We start from the raw sequence: 27,344 nt of genomic DNA, 5'->3' as shown, positions 1-27,344 counted from the left end.
GTCAATGACAGAAGCGTATTTTTATTTAATTTGGTTATAACATTAACAGCTAGAATTCTAACAACAGAGAGCAGGACATACAGTGCATCCTATGTGGTCAGTGAAAAAAGAAGCAACAACAGATTCTGGTTGCCGGTAAAACTGTTACACAAAACAACATTTTCCTCACAAGTAATAATCTTTTGTCAGCAAATATATACTCTTGCTAATATATACATTACAGTAAAATAAATAATCATAAAAAAAAAAACAGAACTTCCAGAAATCCATAAACACAGAACTAGTCCGTACAAAACTTTGGAATTTAAGACCATGTTTAGAATACAAATTGAACTGTGTGGAAGCAAACAATCGAAATTTAGATGCAGTGATGTACACATAAAAACATGAAGTATTGATTTTGTAGTTAGGGGTGGATCATTACGTTAAATAAAGCTTCGTGGAAGGCTGAATAGGGCATGTGCTTTGAAATGATCCCTGATTGATGAGAGATTAAATCAGTGTGAGATGGGCAAGAGGAAACTTGAGTTAATTTTCTTTGAGGAAAGATCTGCGAAAAGAACTTCTGCCAAAGAATTTTACAAGCTGGGGTTTTATCTCTGCCTTCTCACATTTACCTGGGATATTAGACCAACTTATATATCCTGCAGAGTATGTTTTTAAACTGAACGGACCATAGGTATGATCACAAAGTTTTCTTCAGAAAGTTGGTTGTGTATCATTTTCCAATGCTACTTTGTCAACATATAGCGTGGCTTTTAATAACACCATATGCATCTTAATTTTCATACATTACATGTTTTATAAGCTATTGTTCAAAAGGACTCACAAAAGTTTTAGAATATCTCTATTTGGTTAATGAACACAAACTCTCTATCAAGATTCCATTAGTAGAAAACTTCACATTTTAGTTCGTAACTATGCTTACACAGTGTCTTTCACAGAAAGAAGAAAACAAAGAGTCATGCACATATACAGACACATTTACACACAAACATCAAGACACACGTACAGTAGATTTACACAGAGAAACACAAATGCACAAGCACATAATCACGCATAAATATAACAACAAACCTGTTATTAGTTAGCAGCATTATAAATGAGGGTAGTTCATTTAGTTTCTGCACTGCTGCTAACTTTCATTTACAACTGGGTAGGGAAAGTTAGAATAAAAAAAAACATTAATTTTGGTCATGAATTCACATATAATGGCTATTAAAGGCAAAATACTTGAGTATTACAATTGTGAATAAAAACTAAATAATTCGTTTTGTCATAGCAGAAACAAAACCTATAATCAGGGTCCAAAATTACAATTATGAAAAATAATAATAATTACAAAAATACTTTTCACCGTCTGTCAAAGGTGGGTGGGTTGAGAAAATATACCAGGAATTGATACTGTTTTCCATTATTTTCAATAACTATCTACTTCTACGCACTGGACACTTGGCGAGTGTTAATTTTGGACCCTGCATGTACATTTACATTTATTCCAGACGCTTTTATCCAAAGTGACTGACAAATGAACAGTGTATCAGCTACTGAATAAAGGCACAATTACCTTGTATATTCATTCTGAAATGTCATGGACCTCTGTGGTTGTGATATATCAATAATACTGTCACACACAAATAAGGCAAATGAATATCATGCATCATTTGAAGATAGAAGTGCTCGCATCTGTTTGTCTTAGCTTTAACAGATTATTGATCTTTGGGGAAAACTGGGTGCTTTCACACTTGCACTTCTGGTGCACAACTGGGTGAGTTTGAAGTCAGATTTCAGCTTGTTTGGATGAGTCCGAGTTAAATTCACTGCAGATATGAATGCAGTTGTCCTAAGTTGCTTAAGTGAACCTCTATTGATAGCGTATAATATAGTCAGATGCTCTTTGGAACCTTTGCAATACATTCGCGGCAGAAGCAAATGCCGTTCTGTGTTGACCCTTTGGAAACAAGCCCAAGGGTTAAATAGCCGAAGTACAAAACTGAGCAATGCTGACATTTCACAGACATTTCGCAGCCTTCTCCTAAGTAGTTATCTAGCAGTAGGGGTAAACAGTTCACCACGGTTCGGACCCAACAACAATACAGTGTGAACACGAAATAGGGAGCAACTGAACTCTGGTTTGGACCAAGCAATCAAACCAAGTGTAATAGCACTCTAAACAACATTAGATAGAAGAGGTCTTGATATGTGTGACTAGTTCTTAAATCGTTTCAAGAAAACAGTGACATATACACAATGCATGGACATTCACTCAGATACAAGTGCATTCGTAACCTAATGTTAGTAACTTACAATAAACTCAACCTAATACATAAGTTCAGCGTTTGGTCTTACACACAGAGACAACATGACGTGTATTATATGTCGTAAAGGAATCCGTTAATCGGTTGTTTGCTGGTATTCAGGAATGCACTTTGTATTAAAAAGATACAAATAGCTTCTTTAATGGTGTTAGTAATAAGGCTATCGTTAATAATGGAATTTCAGAGGCACTCGTGGGCAAACCCTGCTATTCAGTTTGTGCTGCATTTGTTGTTATAGAAATGTCCCGTCTGAGTTTGCAGCCACGTGCCGACAAAACCTCTCCCTTTCAAAGGTTTTCTGTTCTTTTCTTGAAGACACAATTGGTCAAGGTCCCAAGGGCCTGAGTCTCTAGTAATCTGATCCATCACTTATCCCCTCCTGTATCAGACTGGAAACGACAAGTCCCTTCCGGGGCTGAGCCACAGGCCTGTATTTGTCCTCAACAATGGAGAACAAAGCCTTTATGGGTTTTTCGTTTTGTCTGTTGAAACAACAGTGTTCTAGAATTACTTCACCATCCACTGTATCTCTTTTTTGTGATTATCTTATTAGTGAAACCACAAACAACTCAATCAACTCAGTCCACAAGGTTCGGACAGAAGGCTCTCATATGCTCGCATCCCCAAATGCCTGGTCCAATCTGGTTTTGGTTTGGTGGTTTCTTACTTGCACGTGTGGACGTCATAAACTCGCGTACACTCCTGGCAACTCACGTAGCAGCACCAGTGAAAAATGCAGTGGCATTTCTCCTTGCGTTTCTCAGTTCGGGTGTTGTGGCCTCGGCCGCAACAGAGCAAGTCGCAGCCATCGATACCGTGTGATGTCAGGTTACATATACGATCACGGGTGCCAAAGGAGCCGGTTTCCGGGTTGGGTTCGCAGAAGTTAGGCGAGCTTTCGTAGTAGACAAGGTCCGTTTCGGTTGGGGGCTTGAAGAAGGTGTACTTCGGTCGTAAGGTCTCGACCCAGCCTCGGGATTCACGATGTTTCTCCACCACCATTTCTGATGCGCTGTCATACTTGTCCTTCATGTAGTCGCCTATCACTCGAAAGTCAGGCTGCGACCACCAGCAGGTTTTCACCTCGCAGCTGCCCGAAAGGCCGTGACACTTACATTTCAGGTACATGTGGTCTGTGATTGACTAGGGGAAAAAGAAAAACAGAAGATTGATCTTAGCACTAATATTTTATATGATATTAAAGGCGTAGTTTTATTATTTACCACAGGAGCCATTCAAGAAAGACATCACATCATATGGATGTTGGTTCTTTGGATTCCTGACTAGGCATTTGTAATTTTTTTAAATAGTAAGACGTGCATGTTCACCACCAAGTAACATAAACTAACCTGAACTACAGTAAAAAAAGCATTTTAGTTTTTTCAGCAGTAAAAAAAAAGTGCTCACCACACGTCCAGCTTCGTTGTTGTGCCGATTCATAGCCGAGCGAGCGTCTGGCCGATTCTCACGAGCATCAGCGAACTCTCGGGACACCATGCTGCCAAACTCCACATCCTCGCTGCAGCCGCCCCACTTCCAGCCCTCGCCTGGCGGTCCTTTTCTTCGCGTGTCACAGCCGCAGATGGTGACGGAGCCCTCGGAGCAAGCCCTCGTCACAGCGAACGCTACTCCCGCTGAGGCAATGGCATGGACAAATGCTGATTCTCGAGTGGCTATGGAAAAGGACAGAAAACAAGCATTGTTACATGTGTTATACTTCAGGATGTGGTTAATTTAATTAAACGTATAAACATAGGTAAAAATAAAGTTCACTCAGGTCTCATTGTGGGCATGGCATTAAAGAAGACCATGCATATTCTTCCAGAAGAGGTAAATACAAGGTTGACAAGTCTATAATTAGAAAGACTCAATTAAGCAACTCCAAGGTGGGGAAATAGGCCTGTATTACTCATAGCTAAGACTCACTGTCGAATTGCGGTTACAAGACCCAACGCGTTACTTTACTCAGAATTAATTTGAAGAATGAACAATGCAAGTTTAGGTTGATTATAATCTCAGAGATGATCCAACATTCTGTCTAACAGGGGATTTTGTGACGATTCTTGCTGACGAGGGCCCCATACAAACTTAAAAGCGCTTTTCGAGAGACAGCTAATGAGGTTGGTAATTTTGATGAATACTCTGTGGTCTTGTGCAGTCTTGCACACGCAGGAGAGAGGAAACGGCTACGGAGATGTCGTGAATCAAGTCTTCCTTTGTTGCAGGTTTCAACTGGTTCGAGAAATCAAGGCTGGAGATAATGATGTTGCAAAACTGGCCACAAGCCTTTCTTATTCCACAATGCTAATTATAATGACAAAAAGATTTGGTGCCTTTGGATGTTTGAATTGAAATTACCATCCAAAACAATGTTTCTTTGTTCTTGAGTGCAAAAATATTAAAACCTATATCAGTCGATGGCCTTCTTCTTCCATCAAGTAAATCACATAGTAGTTGGGGGGTACGAATGCTTGGGGCTGAAAGGGCCATTCAATTACAATTTAAAACCCACTGAGTGACCTGTGTTTTATGATCAGGAAGCCAATAATATGTGGGTCAAATACGGCTGGCTGACAATGACATGGCAGACCGGTCTGGGGAATAAAGGAGAGACGGCGTTGGGGGAAAGTGGGGGCAGATTAATATCCTGGCTCAAAAAATGGATAAATGGGAGATATGGAGACTCTTTAGAGTGGCAGGGGGTCTTTACCTGAGAAAAGAATGCAGGTGAAGGCAGATTAGACTGATTATTTGTGACAACAGTTGGCCCCTGCTGCCCACCTTCTGGCTAACTTTGCTGGACCCTCACATGGCAAGTAGTCCCTGTTACCTGCTGGGACCCTGAATCCCTCATTGTGCTGCCACTGTCATGGTGAATTACACACACAAAAGCCCCCCGATATTTTATATGAAATTTGCCCTTGCCAGTGATTAGTGGGGACCAAGTTAAGTCATAGCAACAGAGAACTATGCATTGGCCGGACCCCACTTGTCGGCAGACGGGGAAATCCCCATTGAAATGGTTTCATAAAACAATCTAAAGGGCGTGTGAATTGTGAAAGGAGCTTTCTCTCTGGCTTAATCTTATGGTCGCCCAGATATTGTGTGCCGAGTTGGGCCCAGCAGGAGGCGGGGCTAAGGTCCCACCATCAACTCCGTTTGCCACACCCCATTCTTTCTTTCTTGGGCAGAGTTAATGATATACTGGTGAGCAGACCTCCCCCGGCACAGTTAAACATGCATTTGATGAAAGGCACGGTGTTCTCGGTACATCCTAAATTGCAACAGTCTCTCCTCCTGAGGGCAGAGGTCATAACCCGGGTAGTCTGACCTCATGCAAAGTTGGTTTAGATGAGGGTGTTAGCATTGAGAGTCATGGGATTCCTTTACTTCACTTTGTGGTGGTGGTGGCCAACATGGTGGATGCCCCCGAGGAATTCCAATGAAAAGGCTTTCATTGACACCCAGATGTAATTTTATTGCTTGTTAAATGTCTGACGAAGGCCATTTTGAACAAACATCACAAAACAATACAACCTACGTAAAAAAAGGCCACAAAATCTGTCAAGTCACCGCTTTGATTTCAGTAACAACAGAAATCTTGAGTGACAGTAAGAACAAGTTAATTCTGGTGTCCAATTACAGCTCGCATGCGACTGGCAACGTTATCTGCTCAAGGTGTGTTCAGCAAACTCTTCTAGAACACCTGCGCTGACTCTCCTTTCATCGCGGATTCCAGTGGGCCATGTTTTGACACTTTGGTTAATGTAAATTAATGAGCGCTGATGCAGACGTAGCCCGAGGCAGCGCTGTGAAATAGATAGATGAGGATGAGGTTTGAGAGGCAGTTTACCTTACAAAACAATGCAATACTTTAGGCAACACATATACAGATTTATGAGATGTGCAAAGCTAGGTGGCAAAACGGACTTTCCATGCATGGAAAAGGTGTCAAAAAGGCTTTTAGAGTGCACTTTCTGTCTGGAATTTAAAAAATAATGTCTTTTTCAGACAAACTTCCCCATCTGCCAAACAACAAGCAAACAGGTCCCGCTCTAAGTTACATCATTTGTTGAGCCAATGTCAGGATAGTTGGGATGCTTAAAGGAGAAGCTGACTTCCAGAACAAAAAATTACAGATAATTTACTCTCCCCCTTGTCATCCAAGATGTCTTGGATGTCTTTCTTTCTTTAGTCGATAAGAAATTATGTTTCATGAGAAAAACATTTCAGGATTTCTCTCCATATAGTGGACTTCAATGGTACTTTCAAAATGCAGTTTAAATGCAGCTTCAAAGGGCTCTAAACGATCCCAGCCGAGGAAGAAGGGTCTTATCTAGGGAAACAATCGGTCATTTTCAAAACAAATTGACAATATATATACTTTTCAACCTCAAATGCTCACCTTGTCTCATCTCTGCGATGCGCATGCGTAGTCTGTGTAATCCAGGTCAATACAGTTAGGGTATGTTGAAAAACTCTTCTTGTTTTCTTATTCAACGTCAAAATCGTCCTACATCGTTGTTTTACCCTTTTTTCTGCAAATCTACTTTGCTTTGTTCACTTTGTAACACTGGGTCGGTACTTCTGCAGCGATGTTGGATGATTTTAAGAAAATGAGATGATAGTTTTTCTGACATACCCTAACTGTATTGATCATATTGAACCAGAAAAAAAAAACAGAGTTCATGCAGACTTAGACAAATAAGACCCTTCTTCCTTGGCTTGGATCGTTTAGAGCCCTTTTAAGCTGCATTAAAACTGCATTTTGGAAGTTAAAACTTGGGGGCACCGTTGAAGATTGAAGTCCACTATATGGAGATGATTCCTTTTTTTTTTTCCTCAAGAAACATAATTTCTTATCGACTGAAGAAAGCAAGACACAAACATCTTGGATGACAAGGGGGTGAGTAAATTAATTGTACATTTTTGTTCTGGAAGTGAACTTCTCCTTTAAACAAACAGAACATCTTCTGATAACCCCAGTGTGATTGTCAGTAACAAGCCGCTGAAGACCTATTAAAGATCAGCGCTCCATTCAGCTCCGCACAAAACAGAGGAGGAAGCCGACGCACATCCGTCTGCGCCGCAGACATTAACACCGGCACACAATAGCAGTAGCTCCGCAAAAGTGACAGCGTTAGCCACAAAGGAGCGAAAGTGAGAGGTGCTCTTCTCTTGAGCTCTGTGAAAAGCTTCTGAGCTTCGAAGCGGCCCTTAAACCGCCCCCCAACAAAGCGCTTAATCTGCCCGCTTTGACCTCTCACATTATTAAGAGCTTCAGAAGCTTTAATCCAATCAAAATGATTTACTAAAGCCACCCCTGGACCCCGATGACTGACCTGGTTCAAACCCCCATCACCCCTGTCTCCTGACCAATCTCCCCTTCAATTTAGACCGGAGGAGGGGGAACTGCAGGGGATATGGAGTGGCTATTAACACTACAATGGAGAAGACCTGAGTAGTCCTCCCATCATCAGTGGCCCGCTTGGGCTCAAGCCCTCTCCATCAATGTAACAATTGCTCAAGAGTTTATTAAAAGCAATTGGCGCGGCTGACACCGCCTCCCGCCGTAGCCGGTTATCAGGATTCATCCCACCTGGGGCCCCTCGATGCGCTCTAGCTCCTCGTACCCTGACCCCTCATTTCTCCTGGACGCTGTGAGAGGACTAAACTGATACAACTTCAAATTGCTATAACTTTTTTGTAATGAGAAGGGCATAAAAGCAGCCAAAAGGAAGCCAAATCTACAAGAGCAATATCTAGTGACTGCAGTCTTAAGTACAATAGCTCAATTGTTTTGAAAACTGAGTAATTTCTCCAGTAACTACTCCACAAGCTACTTTTTACAAACTGTAGTGTTGCAATGTGGAAATTTAAACCCAAAAACTGGCCTAAAATGCACTCTGAGTGCTGCAACCGTGACGTCAAAACCTGAATAATTGGACATTGGTTCTCTTGATATTTTCCTACAGGTTTTTATAATGGTGTTTTTTTTAATTTATGAGTAAAACAAGGTCTGTAGTAAATATAACCTGACAATAGTTGGACATTTTGCTCTATAATGTAAATTACACACACCCATACTGAAAACATGAATTTTAAAGCTGTTATATTTATTTTGATTTTATGTTCGTCCATTATTATAAATGTCCAAGTATCATTAGTTATTTTCACCACGGACCTTATTTTACTGAAGAATTGAAAAACCCCATTATAAAAACCCATAGGAAAAAATCAAAGGAACACATGGCGAATTAGTCTTCTGGGTTTTTGACTGAAGCACGCAATTGGGAACACTGACAAAAATGATTCACTTTTTTTTTTTTTTTACTTTTTTTTTTTTAAGGTAAGTGGTTGCAATCAATTTATTTTAGCTGCATTTAAAGAAACATTTTTGAAAGTTAGTAAACAAATTTATTAAAATATGTAAATGTAGCTAAAACAAATTGATTGCAACCACTTACCTTAAATAAATTGTGTGAATTCAATGAATCATTTTTTTCAGTGAAGGCTGATTCATTTAATGAAGTGTTTTTTTTAAACTAGTAAAAAAAAATATTTACTGCAACATATTGTGACTTCTTTTTGCATATAATAAAATTAAATGTGACTAAGGTACAGTCATTTAAATATTATCATAATATTTACTTAAATTGGCTATTCATCACTATATTTTGGATATTCATCACTATATTTTTTGACTAAGTTAAAGTAATAAATATGACCCCAGACCACAAAACTAGCCATAAGGGTAAAATTTTTGTTAGGATGGACAATATTTTGTTGACACAACCATTTAAAAATCTGGAATCTGAGGGTGCAAAAACAAAACAAACAAACAAACAAACAAACAAACAAAAAATATTGAGAAAATCGCTTTTAAAGTTGTCCAAATGAAGTTCTTAGCAATGCATATTACTAATCAATAATTAAGTTTTGATATATTTACGGTAGGAAATTTACTAAATATATTCATGGAACATGATCTTTACTTAATATCCTTATGATTTTGGCCCATACAATGTATTTTGGGCTATTGCTACAAATATACACTGAAAAAAAAATATTAATTGAATTTGCTGAAATTTTTTGAAGGTAAGTGGTTGCAATCAATTAATTTCAGCTACATTTAAATAAACAAATTTAGTTGACTAACTGTCAACATTTTTTTTAAACGTAGCTAAAATAGTTTGCAACCACCTACCTCAAAGAAATTTAGTAAAGTCAATGAATCATTTTTTCAGTGTACCTGTGCTTAAGACATATAGTTATGTATTTAAAACATATGGTAACACTTTAGTTTATAGACTAAACTAAGTGTTTATTTGCTTGCATATTACCAACATATTTGCTGTTTATTAGTCACTGAAAAATAAAAACCTAACAATTTGCACTAACACATTTTAAGTAAATTTTACTGCTACTTCTCTGTACAATTTACCTGTTACTATCTAGTAAAATCCACTTACCTAAGTTAAGCACATTTTTAACAAAGAAAAAAGTTACTTTAGTTTGGCCAGTCAAAGTTTGAGTCATTTTTACTTAGTCAAGATTTATATGGCAATACTTTGATTTTACCCAATATAGCACTGAATTAAACCATGCTTTTAAAGTGTATGTGTTACTCAGAAACATCAAAGTAAATAATACAATGGAGATCATGTAGACACAATATCTACATAATAATGCAGCACTCGTTTGAACACAGAGACTTCAATACTTGGTACACAATACACAATGATGGTAACGTGGATCATTTTTAAGTAAAAAATCGCAAGTTACTAAATCTAACAACAAAAGCAATGATAAAAGAGTGTAAATACAACTGGAAAACAGTAAAAATAATCAACCTTATTAATTATTCAAACCCAAATTAAGACATGCCCCAACATTGATATTTAAGTTTTAAATTCTACAAGCTTGAATCAAGTACTAATATAGAATTTACATAATTTTTTTAATTATTGCCTGTAGAATTTTCATGTAATAATTAGTTTTTTTTTCTGTAGTCACCACAGAATCATTTTTATCAGTGTACTTATAAAGCACATATTAATTCCTTAGTCTGCATTGTATTTTATTATATTTTAGATCCCTTAACTTCACCACATACCTAAACTTAACAACTACTAACTACTAATAAGCAGCAAATTCGGAGTGTATTGACTCGAAAAGTTGTAGTTCAAAAGTACACATAAAAGTACACTGAAAAAACAATAAGTAAATTTACTTTACGCAAGTTTTTGCACACACATTTTTTAAGTAAAATTTAAGTATGGAATTAAGTCAAATCTACTTAACTAAGTTAAGTAAAATTAGCAAAGGAAATAACTACATTTAACATGTAGTTAGAGTTTGATATGTAATTTCTTCTTAATTATTTTAAGCTTACCCAGCAGTCCTCAAATACAATTCACTCAGCCACAGTTTGTAAACTTTACTCAGACATCATAGCACTGAAAAAAAAATTCCATTAAATCACGTGGTTCACTTACAAACATGTACGTAAGCAAGTAGACAGCTACTTATTGTTTTTAAGGTTATATGTTGACTCGATGTATTTACTAACTAAATGAACACAGAGACCTCAATACTTGGCATATGATACACAAACTAGTTTTTGAGTATGAATGGGTCATTTTGAGTAGAAAATGAACTCCAGATGTTACAAAACAACAAGTTACTTAACCTACACTGCAAAAAAGGCCTATCTTAATTATTATTTTTGTCTTGTTTCTAGTCAAAATATCTAAAATTCTTAAATTAAGATGCATTTACATAAGATATTTAGTCTTGTTTCCATGGGTAAAAAACTAAATTAAGTGCAGTTTGCTTAAAATAAGTAAAATGATCTGCAGTGGGGTAAGTAAAAAAATACTTTTGTTTTAAGAATATTTTACTTACCCCACTGGCAGATAATTTTACTTGTTTCCAGGAGAAAAAAAACTAAATTAATTGAATTTTGCTTAAAACAAGAGTACATATCTTATGTCATTTTGCTTATCTAGTAAATGCATCTTAGTTTAAGAATTTTTAGATATTTTGACTAGAAACAAGACAAAAATACTACGTAAGACAAGCCTTTTTTTGCAGTGTAACAACAAAAGCAACCATAAAACAGTGTAAATACATCTCGAAAACAGCAAAAAATGTAACCTTATTAATTATTCATGCCTAAGTGCATGATGGGAACAATGGGATCATGAGTATGGGTATTTACTTAAACAATCTTTGTAAAAATAACAAACAATTCCAAGTAAAATATACGTACATTGCAAAAAATGCTTTTCTAGCTTAGATTTTTTTTTAGCTTAGATAAATTCTTAAATGAAGAAGGATTTTCTAGATGAGTAAAAATGATTGTCTTGTATTCAGAAAAAAAAAAATTAAGTGCATTTTTGCTTGAAACAGGCAAAATAACCTGCCAATGGGGTAAGCAAAATAATCTTGTTTTGTCTGTTTGAAATAAGATTTTTTTTGCTTACCCCATTGGCAGATTATTTTGCTTGTTCTAAGCAAAAACTCACTTTATTTTGACTTGTTTTTTCTGAAAACAAGAAAATAATTTTTACTCGTCTAGAAAATCCTTCTTGATTTAAGAATTTTTAGATATTTTGGCTGGAAACAAGACAAAAAATCTAAGCTAGAAAAGCATTTTTTGCAGTTTACAAGTTCCAATTTTAAATTCCACAAGCTTAAATTGAGTACTAATATTGAATTTACGGTAACACTTTACAATAAGGTTCATTAGTTAAACATTAGTTAATGTATTAACTAACATGAACTAACCATGAGCAATACATTTGTTAATGTATTTACTAATCTTTATTAACGTTAGTTAACGGAAATACAGTTGTTCATTGTTTGTTCATGTTAGTTCACACTGCATTAACTAATGTTAACAAAATTTTAATAATGTATTAGTAAATGTTGAAATTAACATTAACAAAGATTAATAAATGCTGTATAAGTCCAGTTCATTATTAGTTCATGTTAACTAATATGGTTAACTAATGTTAACTAATGAACCTTATTGTAAAGTGTTACCGAATTTACTCTTTTTTTAATTCTTGCCTGAGCTCAATTATTTAATGTAGAAATTACATTTGTTTTCTGTATTATTTACTTCACCACAAAATCATTTTTATCAGTGTAGTCAAAAAGTATTATATCAAGTTACAGTACCTTTTCAAAATATACATTTCTGAAGGTAATCTATCTTAGACGTTGACAGTTGATGAGGATTTTTTTTTTACTGAAAATGCCACCTCATGTTAAATCTACATAACCCTAAACTCTGCTGTGTTATGCACAGACTTGTGCCTTAGACAAGAATCCCAACTGATTAAAGACCAAAACAACACATTCATAACTTCACCTTAGATAAACACACGCTGGCAATGTAATCCGTGTGAGCGCACGGTGAAGTATGTCTGTTAATGTGTGCGTGTGACATAGACACACACACACTCGCGCTGAGATACTTCTGAAATGCCTTTTAGGAACGTCAGCGTGTTGCTGCTGTGAGATGCATTGGCTTTACTGTGCTGGGACAAACACAATGAGAAATGTGGGGATTCCCTTTGACAGAAACAAACAAAACACGTCCCACCCACTTTACACGCGTGCATCACTACATCTGTACAAACTGTCATAGTCCAGTGCACCTGACTAATGCCCATTGAGAGTGGGATTAGAGAGCAGCAAATAAATAATGTGCACAGAACAACAGAGTAATCTCAGTAATCAGAGCTGTGTGCAAACAGGGACTTTTGTTGTAATTGAGAAGTCATAATGTTACATAGTCAGCGAATACAAAGGGGCACTGAGTGAAATATGATTTTCAAGTAGCTTTCTTTGTGGGGTGGATAAACGGCAGATCACATTCCTGTTCTCCTGTCTTTAAAATGTAAAAACTCAAATTCATAGGTAATAGATTTTTACCTAAGAATCAGGCTAAATATTTCAAGGCAGCACGATTGTCATTCTGTAATTAACGGTACAATTCACATGCTTTCACAATGAAATTGCTTTCAGTTTCAAAAATATGTTTTCCTGGTGCTGAGTTTGTCAACTGTGTTACAGACAAACTGTATGAGTTTACAGATAACACAGTTGACAGTTTTTAGCATTTTGACTGATAATTTAGATGGCCAACCAAATGGTATTTTCTTGACAAACTCACATTATAATATTTTTTCATTTAAAATCATAAAAATATGGCAGACCATACTATTGTAGTGATCTTATTTAATTGGGAATTAATATATTCCTTGACAAAAGGTCATTGGAGATCAAATGTATGGAAGCCAGTTTCCGGCACTGAATTAAAAAAAAAAAAAAAAAAGGTTATTGCGACTTTTGTCTCAGAATTGTGAAATGTAAACTGGCAATTGCCAGTTATAAAGTCAGAACTGCAAAATATAAATGTACAATTCTGACTTGTTGTGAGTTAAGTTGAAATTGCGAGATATAAACTTGCAATTCTGCCTTTTTTTCTCAGAATTGCATGATATAAACTAACAATTGCGAGAAATGAAGCCAGAACTGCGAGATATAAACTTACAATTCTGACTTTTTCCTCAGAATTGCATGATATAAACTCGCAGTTGTGAGTTATAAAGTTGAAATTGTGAGATATAAACTTGCAGTTCTGACTTTTTTCTCAGAATTGTATATATATCTCACAATTCTGACTTAACTCCCAGTTGTGTTATAAAGTCAGAATTGCACGATATAAACTCACAATTCTGACTTTTTTTCTCCGAATTGCATGATATAAACTTGCAGTTGTGAGTTACAAAGTTGACATTGCATTATATAAACTTGCAATTGTAAGTTATAAAATCAGAATTGCATGATATAAAAGTACAATTTTGACTTTTTTTCTCAGAATTGCATGATATAAACTCCCAATTGTGTTATAAAGTCAGAATTGCATGATATAAACTTACAATTCTGACTTTTTTTCTCAGAATTGTATACAAACACCCAATTGCAAGTTAAGTCAGAATTGTGTTATAAACTCACAATTTTGAGAAATTAAGGCAGAATTGCAAGAAATCAACTTTTTTTCTCAGAATTGTGTGATATAAACTTGCAATTGAGTTATAAAGTCGGGTTTGTTTTTTCATCCATTGTATATATCTCACAATTCTGACTTAACTCTCAGTTGTGTGTTTTAAAGTCAGAATTGCATGATATAAACTTACAATTTTGACTTTTTTCCTCAGAATTTTATGTAACTTACAATTCTGACTATTTTGTGTTATAAAGTGTGATATAACCGTACAATTCAGAATTTTTTCTCAGAACTGCATGAAATAAGCTTGCAATTAGGAGTTATAAATTGCAAGATATAAACTCGGAATTCAGAGGAAAAAAAAATCTGATGTAAATTTGCAATTGCAAGAAAAAAATTCTGAATTGTGAGATTAAAAAGTCGCAATTACCTTTTATTATTTTTTATTTCGAGGTGACAATGGACTTCCATATGTCAGATGCTTTTTTGATTAAATGTTTTTTAGTTTTCATAAGTGTGTTCAATTAGAAACATAGTTGTCTGAATTTAAATGAAATTAATTTTCATCAATGGACATGAAATGTACCCTTATTTATATAATGACTTGATTAATTTCCTTTCATTATCTTGTTGTAGGCCTACCTTTATCCAGCACTGGTCCAAAGATAGCCAGGTTGTCATTAATAGTCGTGCAATTCCATCTGCGGCCGCGGAACTGATGCTGACACTCTTGGATGCCGATTTTCACCCCCTCCGCCACGCTAGGCATGATTTCCACATAGTTGCGGCAGAAGCGGAGCTGTTTGGGTACCAAACCAGGAATCGAGCTGCACATGATGGGCTGACTACCCAGGGATGTGTACTGGTGTCCCACCGCCAGAGACCTGCCAATGGAAACATGGAGGTAAGCAGCTGACTGGAACAATTTTTTGGCATCAAAACTTCAATAACCACCTTCATAAGCAGCAAATTAGGAGATTACTGAGGCAAAAGTCGTAGTTAATAGTTAGTTAATAATGAGAATTGGAGCTTAAAATAAAGTGTGGCTGTAATTACAATTACTGGGTTTTAACTTGGGAACCAACCCTAAATCCAATCCCAATCTTTAATATTGTTAAGTCCATGTAGTCACCTTTTAGCTCTTAATGTTTTTCTTTGGGTAAGTCTATAAATACACATACTGAAAATTAAAGTGAAACTGCTTCTTCTTCTTTTTTTCATGTGCTAAACTTCATTGCTACCTGAAACATGAATGTTGTCTTGATGACAAAATGGTCAGTGCACCAGAATTAACAAAAACTCCACAATGCATATAAATCATATAAAAGTTCTTTCAAAGGTTAATCAATCATTCCATGAAGAACCTTGAACATCCATTAAACCTTTCAAGTGCAGAAAAGGTTCCCTAAAGTTGAAAAAGGTTCTTTAGATTTTTTAAATGTTTATCAAAATGGTTCTTTTAAGAACTGTTCACTGAAAAGTTCTTTGGGGAACCAAAAATGGTTCTTTCTATTGTCTTGTTTCCAGTCAAAATATCTAAAAATTCTTAAATCTAGAAGGATTTTCTAGACGAATAAAAATGATTGTCTTGTTTTCAGAAAAATCAAGTTAAAATTAAGTGTGTTTTAGCTTGAAACAAGCTAAATAATCTGCCAATGGAGTACGAAAAATAATCTTGTTTTCAGTTTGAAATAAAAAAAACCCATTGGCAGATTGGCTTGTTCTAAGCAAAATCTCACTTAATTTTGAGTTAAGTAAATAAATTTTACTTGTCTAGAAAATCCTTCTTGATTTAAGAATTTTCAGATATTTTGGCTGGAAACAAGACAAAAAATCTAAGTAAGAAAAGCATTTTTTTTTGCAGTGTAGCCACGGATACAGTGCTGAATAAATGAGTGAATACACTGCAAATAATGCTTTTGGCTAGAAACAAGACAAAAAAATCTAAATCAAGAAATTATTTTCTAGTTTTTCAGAAAAAACGAGTAAAAATTAATTGAGTTTTTGCTTAGAACAAGCAAAATAATCTGCCAGTGGGGTAAACAAAAATATCTTATTTCAAACAGAAAACAAGATTATTTTTCTTACCCCATTGGCAGATTATTTAGCTTGTTTCAAGCAAAAACACACTTAATTTTTAGTTTTTTTTTTTTTCTGAAAACAAGACAATAATTTTTACTTGTCTAGAAAATCCTACTTGATTTAAGAATTTTTAGAAATTTTGACTAGAAACAAGACAAAAAATCTAAATCAAGAAATTATTTTCTAGTTTTTCAGAAAAAAACGAGTAAAAATTAAGTGAGTTTTTGCTTAGAACAAGCAAAATAATCTGCCAGTGGGGTAAACAAAAAAATCTTATTTCAAACAGAAAACAAGATTATTTTTCTTACCCCACTGGCAGATTATTTAGCTTTTTTTCAAGCAAAAACACACTTAATTTTGAGTTGTTTTTTTCTGAAAACAAGACAATAATTTTTACTTGTCTCGAAAATCTTTCTTGATTTAAGAATTTTTAGATATTTGGGCTAGAAACAAGACAACACATTTTGCAGTGTATAATGCATCTCTACTGTGTATTTATGCTGTTTGAGCTGGTTTGCTGCTGTTGGACCTGTTTAGTAGCAATGGCAGAGATGGTTTAAGTTAAATCACCCTAATTTCTACAGCGCTTTATACAATACAGATTGTGTCAAAGCAGCTTCACGGCGATTAAAAGAAAATAGCAGAATCAATTACGGAAAATCCGACTTATGGAGACAGTTCAGATTCTGCTGTAAAGCAGCTCTATTAGACAATAGTGTCATTGTTCAGCTCAAGTCAATTCACTGCACGATGAGTCATATTTCAGCGGTGATCACGATTTCTGCTTCTCTCAATTTATTAAGCATAATCGTCTGTGATATTTGCCCGCTGGTTATGTTTACCAAGGTATTCTCACTGGTTTAGCTAGTCGCGAGGCCTGTCGGGGCGTAGCCGCACACTAGCGTCCCATGGTGCATCCAAACCAGAACATTTGATGTTTGTGTTTTCATCCAGGATTTAATTTAGCTCAAAGCACAGACCCTCCTTTACTAACTGCTCCTATTTGCAGCATTATCACGGGTGTATTTGCAAGTTAGTTGAAAATGCCAGAACGGTGTAATTTGGACAATTATAGGATCAAAGTGTAACGTGTGTGGATGGACTCCAGGTCCTAAAGTGAGGAGATCAATCCGACACTTGGCATTGGCGTATGCACCACGCCAGTTCAGAAATCTAGCAGTAGGAGCTTGTGTTTGAACCTGTCATAGATCTTTTGCTTGGTGGGAGGGGTTCAGAAGAAGCCATAACACGTTGCTAAGTGGTAAACAAACATGAAAGACCCAGCTGAGACGGGAGCGGGATACTGATCAAGGATTCACGGTGCGGGACAGGTACCTTGTCATTAAGGGCCACCCGACATCCTTAAACTGTCCAAAAGTGAAATAGGTCTGTGGCTTGCTGTAATGACACAGTGTGCACTGGTCTGGCTGAGCATCAGAGGATGCTTGACTTACGTTAGTTTGAACTCGACCATTCTTTGATGACACACGGCTCAGATGCGACTCGTGTGCCGACATGCTTCTCACTTACAATTCACAGTTTCCATTGCAATGTTGTGGAAAGTTTGTCAGTTTGTCAGTCGGTGCCATAGGTGTTTTGCTACTGTTTTTCTACTTTGTTGTCATCACTTTTTAAATATAACACATAATCTGTTTCGTAAGTCTAGCCTAACTATGACAAATTAAAAGAAGACTTAAAGTACTATAACTGATGACCTAACAACTCATGTTAAGAACAAAACACGTCAGTGTTACACACATACAAAAATTATATTGCGCGTGTAAAGTGAATGTGTAAAACTTAAAACTTTACGATATATTTACCATAATAGTATTGTTTCATAAAATGTATTGTATTGTTTCAACAGAAATGTTGTAATAAAAATGGTTAGGTTTAAATCGCACAAGGAATAATTGATAAATGTGACCCTGGACCATAAAACCAGTCATAAGGGTACATTTTTTAAAACTGAGATTTATACATCATCTGAAAGCTGAATAAATAATCTCTTTGAATTTCTGCAATCTGAGGGTGCAAAAAAAGTCAAAATATTAAGTATATCGCCTTTAAAGTTGCCTTAGCAATGCATATTACTAATCAAAAATTAAGTTTTGATATATTTACGGTAGAAAATTTACAAAATGTTCATGGAACATGATCTTTACTTAATATCCTAATGATTTAATGATTTTTGGCATTTAAAGAAAAATCGATAATTGTGACCTTTAAAAATTATTTTTGGCTATAGCTACAAATATACTTGCTTTACTTGAGGTTTTGTGGTCCAGGTCACATATGGTAACAATGAAGGGAACAGAATTACATTTAAAATTTGATTTTTGATAGTTTGGACACACATGTTTTAAGGTCAACCTACCTCCGATTTTAGAGTGAAACTAGCATATTTTGTGGATTATTGCTGCTGTAAATGGTCATTTACTGTCATGTTTTGGGCTGTACTAATCGGTCCGGCCGGGAAAAACATTTGCAGTATAACAGCCTCAAGGAGAAGAGTGCAAAAAATGTCTGAGGAACAAAAGGTGTTTGAGGTTGGCCAAACTGAACCAAGATTTCCAGGGCACGAATCTTGACAACATTTGTGTTTGTTCTTATCATTTCCAGTCAGGAAGGTAAAATATTAGGCCAATATCTTAATTAAATACTACTTGAATGTACACTGTAAAAACAATTTGTTGAGTCAAGTTAAAATAATTTGTTACCTGGCTGCCTTAAAATTTTAAGTTCAGTCAACTTGAAATGTTAAGTTGTACTAAGTGACAATTACATTACAGAAAATGCACAAATGAGCTGAAATCACCAGCAAACGAGTACGTTGTAGGTTAGCGATCTCTGTTCTCAAAATTAAAGTCTAATACAGACAACCTGTTTTCTTTGACACAGTCGCCTGCGCTGTTTGCTGTGACCAAATCTGCAAATAAATTGTGCGAGTTGATGATCTCTGATGTAAAAGTGCACTCGTTCTTATGAAACCTTAAAACGAGAAACTTAAAAATGACATTAATCATGTTTATATTATATCATATTATAATATATTATAAAAAGTAATCATTATCAGCCCTAATTTTGGATATTAAATGTGACCATGGACCACAAATCCAGTCATAAGGGTCGATTTTTTAAGGGTCAACCTTTCCATTGATGGTTTGTTAGAATAGGACAATATTTGGCCGAGATACAAATTTGAAAAAATGCATAATCTGAGGGTTCCAAAAAAAAATCACCTTAAAGCTGTCCAAATGATGTTCTTAGCAATGCATATTACTAAACAAAAATTACGTTTTGATATATTTACGGTAAGAAATCTTCACGGAGCATGATCTTTACTTAAATGTTTTTTGGCATAAAAGAAAAATCAATAATTTTAGCTATTGCTACAAATATACCCATGCTACTTAAGACTGGTTTTGTGGTCCAGGGTCACAAATATGAACATATTTATGTAATATTTACAGTTAAAATGAAAGAAAAGTGTCTGTAAAGGTGTGAGCAGTCTCTCAATTAGCTGTGTGTGTTGACCTGTGTTATGAGCTGATTCCTAATCACAACAAGAGGGCCCCTCGGTGACCCCTGACCGGCAGTGATTAGACCTGAAGGGCTCTCTCAATGACAAAGACTACGACACTCCCTCATCAGCTGATGCGCCACCAACCGGTTCCTATACCTGCTGCATTCCACAACACTTCCTCTCATCCATTGTTCTGAGGGGGAAGTTATGGATCTCTGGTTGTAAAGGAAATGAATAATGACTTAGATCAACCACGTTGGCCTAAAGCAAGAATTTCATTGTGCATGCTTGTAGTACATCATTTAAACTTTTTAAAAGAGTACATAAAGTACTTGATTTGAATTACCCTCGAGAAATGTTAAAGAAAGACGTACACGTACTAGTCATTGCTAACAGCTTCCTCGACTTTCCGCTGCATGGCATACTCTTTGATGTCAGTTCTATGACTGCTCTTGTCTATAAACTGACTTCAATAGGTTATGCTTTGTATAAGCTTATCCCTGGCATTATTACACTGTGAGTCAGGCCTTTTTACATCTTTCTCGGTAAGGAGCTTAATCTGAATTTTACCTTAAAGAGAGCACGAAACAAGAGGAAACTTGAATGAAACTGGCCCGAGAGAAGATCCTAGCCTCATCTAGCAGGGTGTAGCGAAACTTTGAGGATTTGTTCACTAAGTAATTCCTATTACAGTTTGACCTTTTCTTAGCCTTTGTCAGTCCTTCACCTCAGGGGCCAAGTAGCCTCTCAAACCAATGGCACGGGACGTTTACGTCCCCCCCGCCCGCGCCGTCTGTCTCACGCTGTTGCATGCATTTCTTTTACATGCATACAAATACACATCCAACCCTCGGTGCGACCCAAGGGCAGATCTAGGGGGTGGACTGACAAAGCTTGAATTGCGATTAAAATATTAGTCAATTGAGTTTATTTAGACTTAGTACCATCTCTTTATGACCACAACACATGGGGGACTTTTCAGGTTTGCATGCCAATTTCACCTCGGAAAATGAAAGTGCGGAAAAGCATGGGTGGCGATGGAGCTTCAGATGAACTTTGATTAAAGCAATTTCAAAACTTTGCATATAACATGTCTTTTGCATATAAAATATACTTCAATGTGAAATCACAATATGAGCTACAAATTTGCCTGTGATTCAATGCACAAATAAATGTGACCCTAGACCACAAAACCAGTTGTAAGTAATTTATAGCAATAGCTAAAAATACATTGTATGGGTCAAAATTATTGATTTATGCCAAAAATCATTAGGATTTTAAGTAAAGATCATGTTCAATGAAGATATTTTGTACATTTCCTACCGTACATATATCATAACTTCATTTGTGATTAGTAATATGCATTGCTAAGAATTTCATTTGGAAAACTTTAAAGGAAATATTTTAGTTGTATCTTGGACAAATATTGTCCTATCCTAACAAATACATAAATGGAAATCTTATTATTCATCTTTTGGATTATGTATAAATGTCAATTTCAAAAATTTGACCCTTATGACTGATTTTGTGGTCCAGGGTCACCAATGTGAGTACTGTGCATTTGTTCTCAAAAGCAGGTGGCAGTTTTACTTAAGTTTGTAAATAGATCAAATTTTGCATTAGTATTTTACTAACACTAATTGCACATGGGGATTCAAAAATCGTTTTTTTTTAAATCCTCTATACTATTCAGTTTATAGATCTGTTGCAGCGTATATATTTTGATAACATAGAATGTTATTAGCACCAAATATGGTGTTAAATTTCTCAACGGGTTTTTGGAAACAGACCTCACAGAGGTAATTGATTATGTATAAATGTCACGAAGGCTGACTAATCTTTGAACTATGTAGTTGTCTGCATATTTCATCTATGTGGATGCAGTGATGGAGAACAAGCCGTTGAGAACCAGAACCAAGCTGACTGAGAAAGCAGTAAAGAAACTTTAGTAGTGTGAGCTTTTTTTTCTGTTAATATGCCTGGAGTTGAGAGAGAAAAAAATGGATTTACTTAGTATTACTTTATCAACAATTAATATTCAGTTGTGTTGTAAACACTAAAACAATTCAGTTCAATATAGTCAAACTCACGTTTATGTTAAACCCTTAAAAATAAAGGCTCCAAAGTGGTGTTTTTGCAGTGATGCCATAGAAGAACCATTTTGGTTCCCCAAAGAACCTTTCAGTAAACAGTCCTTAAACGAACAATTTTGAAGAACATTTTAAAAATCTAACGAACTTTATCCAATATGAAAAAAACGTTTCTACTTAGAAAAGGTTCCGTGGATGTCCAAGGCTTATCATAGAACCACTGATGCTGATAACGAACCTTTATTTTTAAGAGTGCAGGTTGCATTTAACTTAAAAATCAAAATGTGTATTTATTTTTTGTAATAACCATTATTCTCAATAGTGATTATTCATTGATTCTGCCTTTATTACTGTAATTCTTTAGATGAATTATAAAAATAAAAAAAACTACATTGTAATGCAATGATGTTTTGTTTAAAATAAGCAGTGCAACATATCATTATGAGCACATTGAGCTCATTTACAATCAATTGAGCTGTAAATGAGATTCATAATATCTTATTTCTTTAATTATAATATTTTAGTGGCATTGAGAGGTTTTTATTCAACCAAAAAGCTAAGAGAGGCTGTTTTACAATGATTTCACCATAGGTAAGCCTTGATATGAAGCCATGGAAAAGTGACCGCAAGTAATGCATGTTTACATGTTGCAACTTTATGCATTAATATGCACTGTAACCAAAATTTATTCAAACATTTCTCACAGTTTATTCACTATAGTTAATAAAATGTGTCAGAACAAATTCATCCTGATAATATCAGAAAACTGTGACAGAAAGGCATCGATTGTAATGGATTATAATCAAACTAAAATTCAGACAAATGTTAGTATGGCAATATTTACACAACTATCGATACGTTGTTGAACAATTACCAAGCAATGCATAATTTTGTTCAGCCTGTGGTGTAAAAAAGTTGCATTAGAAATTAAAGAAAAATTATATTTGTTCCCAAATCAGTTTTACTGGTAGTCCACTGTATGAAGTGCGTGTAATTTTGTGTATAATGTGTCACAGTTTACCTTATTTTTCTATCCTCACTCAATGAATTATAGTGTCCTTCACCCACTAGTAAAGAAATATCCAGTGTCTGACTTGTTTTTTGGTTTGATGCGGTCACAGGCGTGCATGCATTGGCTATTTTATGACCACTTCAACTGTGGCTCATCCATTAGATTTACAGCTCAAACGATTGTTACTATCATTTCACTTTTTTCTTTTTTTTTTTTTAACTGGCAAACAGTTTGTGGGTAAAGATGCCGTCAAGCGTGGACAGCCCTCAGGTATACTGCAGTCAAGACTAAAGTGATAATTAATAGGCTCTGCTGACGGCTAGAATCACCACCTCATACTTTGGTATTGTACTTTGCCAGAAACTGATGAATTTGAGACGTCACCACCGCTGAGTGAGGTGAACAGGTGTTTCAGTGACATGTCCTCACGCTCAGCTGTCTTGGGCGTGTGTCTGCCCCGTCATCTTTTGTATAGCTCATGATATCGAGATCACCATCGTTTAGTAAGAACTCAGGCCCTCTAAAAACAAATAAAAGTGGGCCAAAATTCATTGTAATTGTATGACTGCACCGAGATTGGACAAGCTGGTCGTTTTTAAGGAATAGGATGTAGATAAAATCATACATGCACTCTTAAAAATAAAGGTGCTTCACAGTGCCTTTTTTATCTAAATGGTTCCATAAAGAACCTTTTACATCTGAAGAACCTTTCTGTTTCACGAAAGGTTCCTTGTGCGAAAGAAGGTTCTTCAGATTATAAAAAGGTAAGAAAGAGATGGTTCTTTAAAGAACCTTTGACTGAATGGTTCTTAGTGGAACCAGAAATGGTTCTTCAATGGCTGAGTGTATAGGTTCTAATTCACATCAGGTTTGTGAAACTCATTCTTTGAACCAAGCTGATCGTATTTTAGCAATATATCCCGAATGAAAGGATGACCAATTGACATCCACCCTCCACCCTGGCAGAACAGTGCCGTCTTTACCTCGGCGAAATCTCTTAAAGCCAGGTAATTAAAAGACAAAAGCACAGAAATGAACATTCCCTTTGCTCTGGAGTCTTGGATATATTTGCTCACTTTTCATCTGAAGTGGATCCAGTCTAGGTTTTAATGCATATTTCAGCAAGCCCAAGCAAGTGCACCTCTGAATTACCACTTTACTTGTAGGCCCCGGGGCCACAGAGCCGACTTTGACATCAAGAGAGAAGTGTTTGGGAGAAGGAATGTGCGGCAAGCTTTCACCTCCAGGTATTTATCTTTTAAGGTGGAGCGCGGGGGTGGAGGTGCAGTCAGGCAACACTATGTCATGAGGAGATGCAGGAAGCCATGAACCTGGTTTCTATACATGACCCACATCAAACCTCCTTCGTAATCGTACAAAGCAAAACGTAACATTAGGTGAGGTGTTATCCAACTTTAGATACACCTGTACTGTCCGGGTCTCATCGGCACGGACATCTGCGGTCATGACTGCAGGTTATCATATCACATAACTCTCTCAGCTGGAGAACCGCAGGCCACCCTGCTGAGTTAAATTGCCCAGCGATGTTTTCACGTATTTGTTCCTTCTCTTAGGGGAAACCGAAACTCTGTGGCTTGTTTCTTGGGAACAATACAAGAACAAACTGTCTACCTACAAAATGACTTACTTTATACCTCTGTCAGAGGCTGATTGTTTTATTTCTTTTCAAACAAAACAGTATAGACTGATCTAGGTCAAACGTGACACTTTCTAATACTCTTCGCATTTTACCTTGAAGCTGAAGTTGAGGCTGGAGCTGAAAAAACATGTGACTACAGAAGCAGTGAACATTCTGTACAGCTTGACAGCTGTATTGATGGTTAGATGGTTAGCTGTATACCTCAGTGTTTTTGTAGATTTTTTTTTTGATTATTTGACAGTTTTATACCTTGATGGAACGTGTATTTGTAAAGCACATGCCTAAGCTCTCTTGTGAAACAAGAACACTTCAGCAGTGCTTGTTTTGGAAATGAAACACTTTAAAAGAATATATTTAATTGTGAACACAATGCAGTTTTGTTAGAAACCTAATTGCATGCTATTTACAATTAAATGAAAAGGTATTAAAGGTTAAATTTATATTTAACAGTGATTTGATCCAATTAAGTACATCTTTAAATGTAATTTCATAATTACTTGTATTGTCTTTGAAATATGGTTAAATTGTACAAGGGTCAGCTGAAATATACTTAATGTCATTTCTGTTGAAACTTGCATTTAAATGTATTTGTAATTACACATTCATTATGAAGACTTATGAACAATATTAACTTTAAATGTATCAAATAATTATTTTTTAATAAGTGCACTAGTTATAATTATAATCAAGTGCTTGTACATGTGCTTTAGTATGTTAGTCAGCACTTAAAAATAAGTGTTGTTCTTCAAGATTATTAAAAACAAATGAGTTAAAATGTCACTTTTAACAGTCAAGAAAGTGTCTTTTCTTTTATTTCATTAGTGTTATCTGCAAGTACAGTTTTTAAAAAATATATTCATAAGATTTGAAGTATTGCAAGTGCACGTCAATACAATTTTTTCACAAGGGTTGGCTGGTCATAATAAGCGACAGAAGTTTCTGGATGCTGTTCTCTGAACTGGCATTGTGAATGAGAAGGAAAGCACAGCTTTTAAAATCTCAAGAGGGTCAGACAGACAACAATTAACAAAAAAGAGCGGCCTGGACTGTGACTAATGACCTACTCAATTACAGCTTTTACAACCACTGAGAAAACTCTGCTTTATTGTCTTGCCTCCCTGAAACAATGATCTTTGAGGTGTATGAGTTAAATCAGTGGAGTTGAAAACACCTTGAATGTTTCTATGGGTCAGTACTTTTTTTTTGTAAAAGCATACTTTGTAATTAAATGCATTGAAAATTCTAGTTAATTTTATTTAACTTGTTCTCAAATGATAATACATTTTTTTTACTTTAACATGAGCCTGTTAGAATGTTTCAAACCTGTTTAAATACAATAATTGCAACTAAGTTTTCTAAAGCATATACACTAATCTAAATATGCTGTAAGCCTAATTTAAATGATTTCCGATCTCTTATTAACAAAATCGAACAGATTTAACGAAATAACGCAATCTGTTACAAATAATAAGTAATACAAATAGGGTTTTATTTAAAAACAAACCGGTTTGACGTCCAGGCCGTCAGAAAATATATCAGTCACAGAAAGTAAACATCTAAATTACAGAGAGAATTTTTATTTTTTACAATTGTTAAACCTTTAGGTAGCCTATATTAAAATAACTAATTATACTAACAATTTTAATGAATAAATTGAACGTTTTAATTATTAAATTAAACACGAGTTACACATATTGTAGGTCTATGTTGACAAAGGTTTATCTTGCAATTCACGTAAGGAAGTTCAAACGATTAACAGGTGCACGACAGACGGATAGATAGATAGATAGACAGATATATGGATAGATAGATCATATCAGTATTAGTTAGAACGGACGTAATAGGCATTTTCAATCCCCCAAATCATTGTCAAGTTGAAAGCTTGTCATTTACCCTTTCTAGACAACCAAACTCACTGTATTTGACAGAGAAAGGTTAAAAAAGTCATAAAACTTACCACCATATCGGGTAGCTTGCCATGACGCGCGTGAGCCCACAAAAAAGAAACAGGAAATATCCAAGATATATCATCCTTTAAAAAATTAGGCTTAAACAGACACGCACACGCACGCACGCACATACACACACACACACACACGCACACATACACACACACACACACACACACACACACACACACACACACACACGCGCGCGCGCGCACGCACGCACACACGCTCGCCCGCGTGTGTCAATGAGAAAAACGCGAGCTGATGATGAGCGATATTTCTCCCCGATAATCCTACAGCGTTCTCCTGTGCGCGTTCATGAGGCGCATATTAAAGTTGAGAACCGCTTTGCGTTCGGACCCAATCACAGGCTTTTGCCACGGGCGAAATTCTGATGATAGAGTCACTCAGTCAGCCTGAACCGCAAATGCTCGAGACACTCACTGTTTTAATAGTTATTGGGACATGCAAGGCTTTGCGTGTTATATATATAAGGTTGTCTAAGGGTGGGTGGGGGGACCCCTGTGGATTGGGTAGCTATAACAACCTGTCCGGATTTCACCCCCCGGTTTAAAGCCCCTCATATGCAAAAATGAAAACGTGTGAATTGCTTGCTTGCCTTGTGTTAGTTTTTCTTGCTGGATTGCTTCATTCGCTCTGCTCAAATTATTCCAGTCAAGCT

General features: G+C 35.9%; 1 protein-coding gene across 1 annotated transcript; it reads right to left on the bottom strand.

Moving 5' to 3' along the window:
• On the bottom strand, positions 1-27,019 carry wnt3a (wingless-type MMTV integration site family, member 3A). Its single transcript, XM_073848816.1, has 4 exons — positions 26,671-27,019; positions 14,986-15,227; positions 3,726-3,991; positions 1-3,461 (listed from the first exon to the last, which is right to left on the bottom strand). The coding sequence occupies exons 1-4, from the start codon at positions 26,742-26,744 to the stop codon at positions 2,982-2,984; spliced, it is 1,062 nt and encodes a 353-aa protein (XP_073704917.1). The 5' UTR covers positions 26,745-27,019; the 3' UTR covers positions 1-2,981.
• Between the last annotated feature and the right edge of the window lie 325 nt (positions 27,020-27,344).

The sequence above is a fragment of the Garra rufa genome, chromosome 10 (genome assembly GCF_049309525.1).
Source record: "Garra rufa chromosome 10, GarRuf1.0, whole genome shotgun sequence".
Classification (NCBI taxonomy): Eukaryota; Metazoa; Chordata; class Actinopteri; order Cypriniformes; family Cyprinidae; genus Garra; species Garra rufa.
The sequence above is the reverse complement of the archived record's forward strand: the minus strand, read 5'-3'. Positions and strand labels throughout refer to the sequence as shown.

Bases quoted from the DNA above. Each gene is read 5' to 3' on its own strand.
- wnt3a (XM_073848816.1), bottom strand. From the start codon at position 26,744: ATGATATATCTTGGATATTTCCTGTTTCTTTTTTGTGGGCTCACGCGC. The intron at 15,228-26,670 runs GTAAGTTTTATG...TTCCATTGGCAG, and splicing joins GCAAGCTACCCGATATGGTG to GTCTCTGGCGGTGGGACACC. The intron at 3,992-14,985 runs GTAGGCCTACAA...CCTTTTCCATAG, and splicing joins TGGACCAGTGCTGGATAAAG to CCACTCGAGAATCAGCATTT.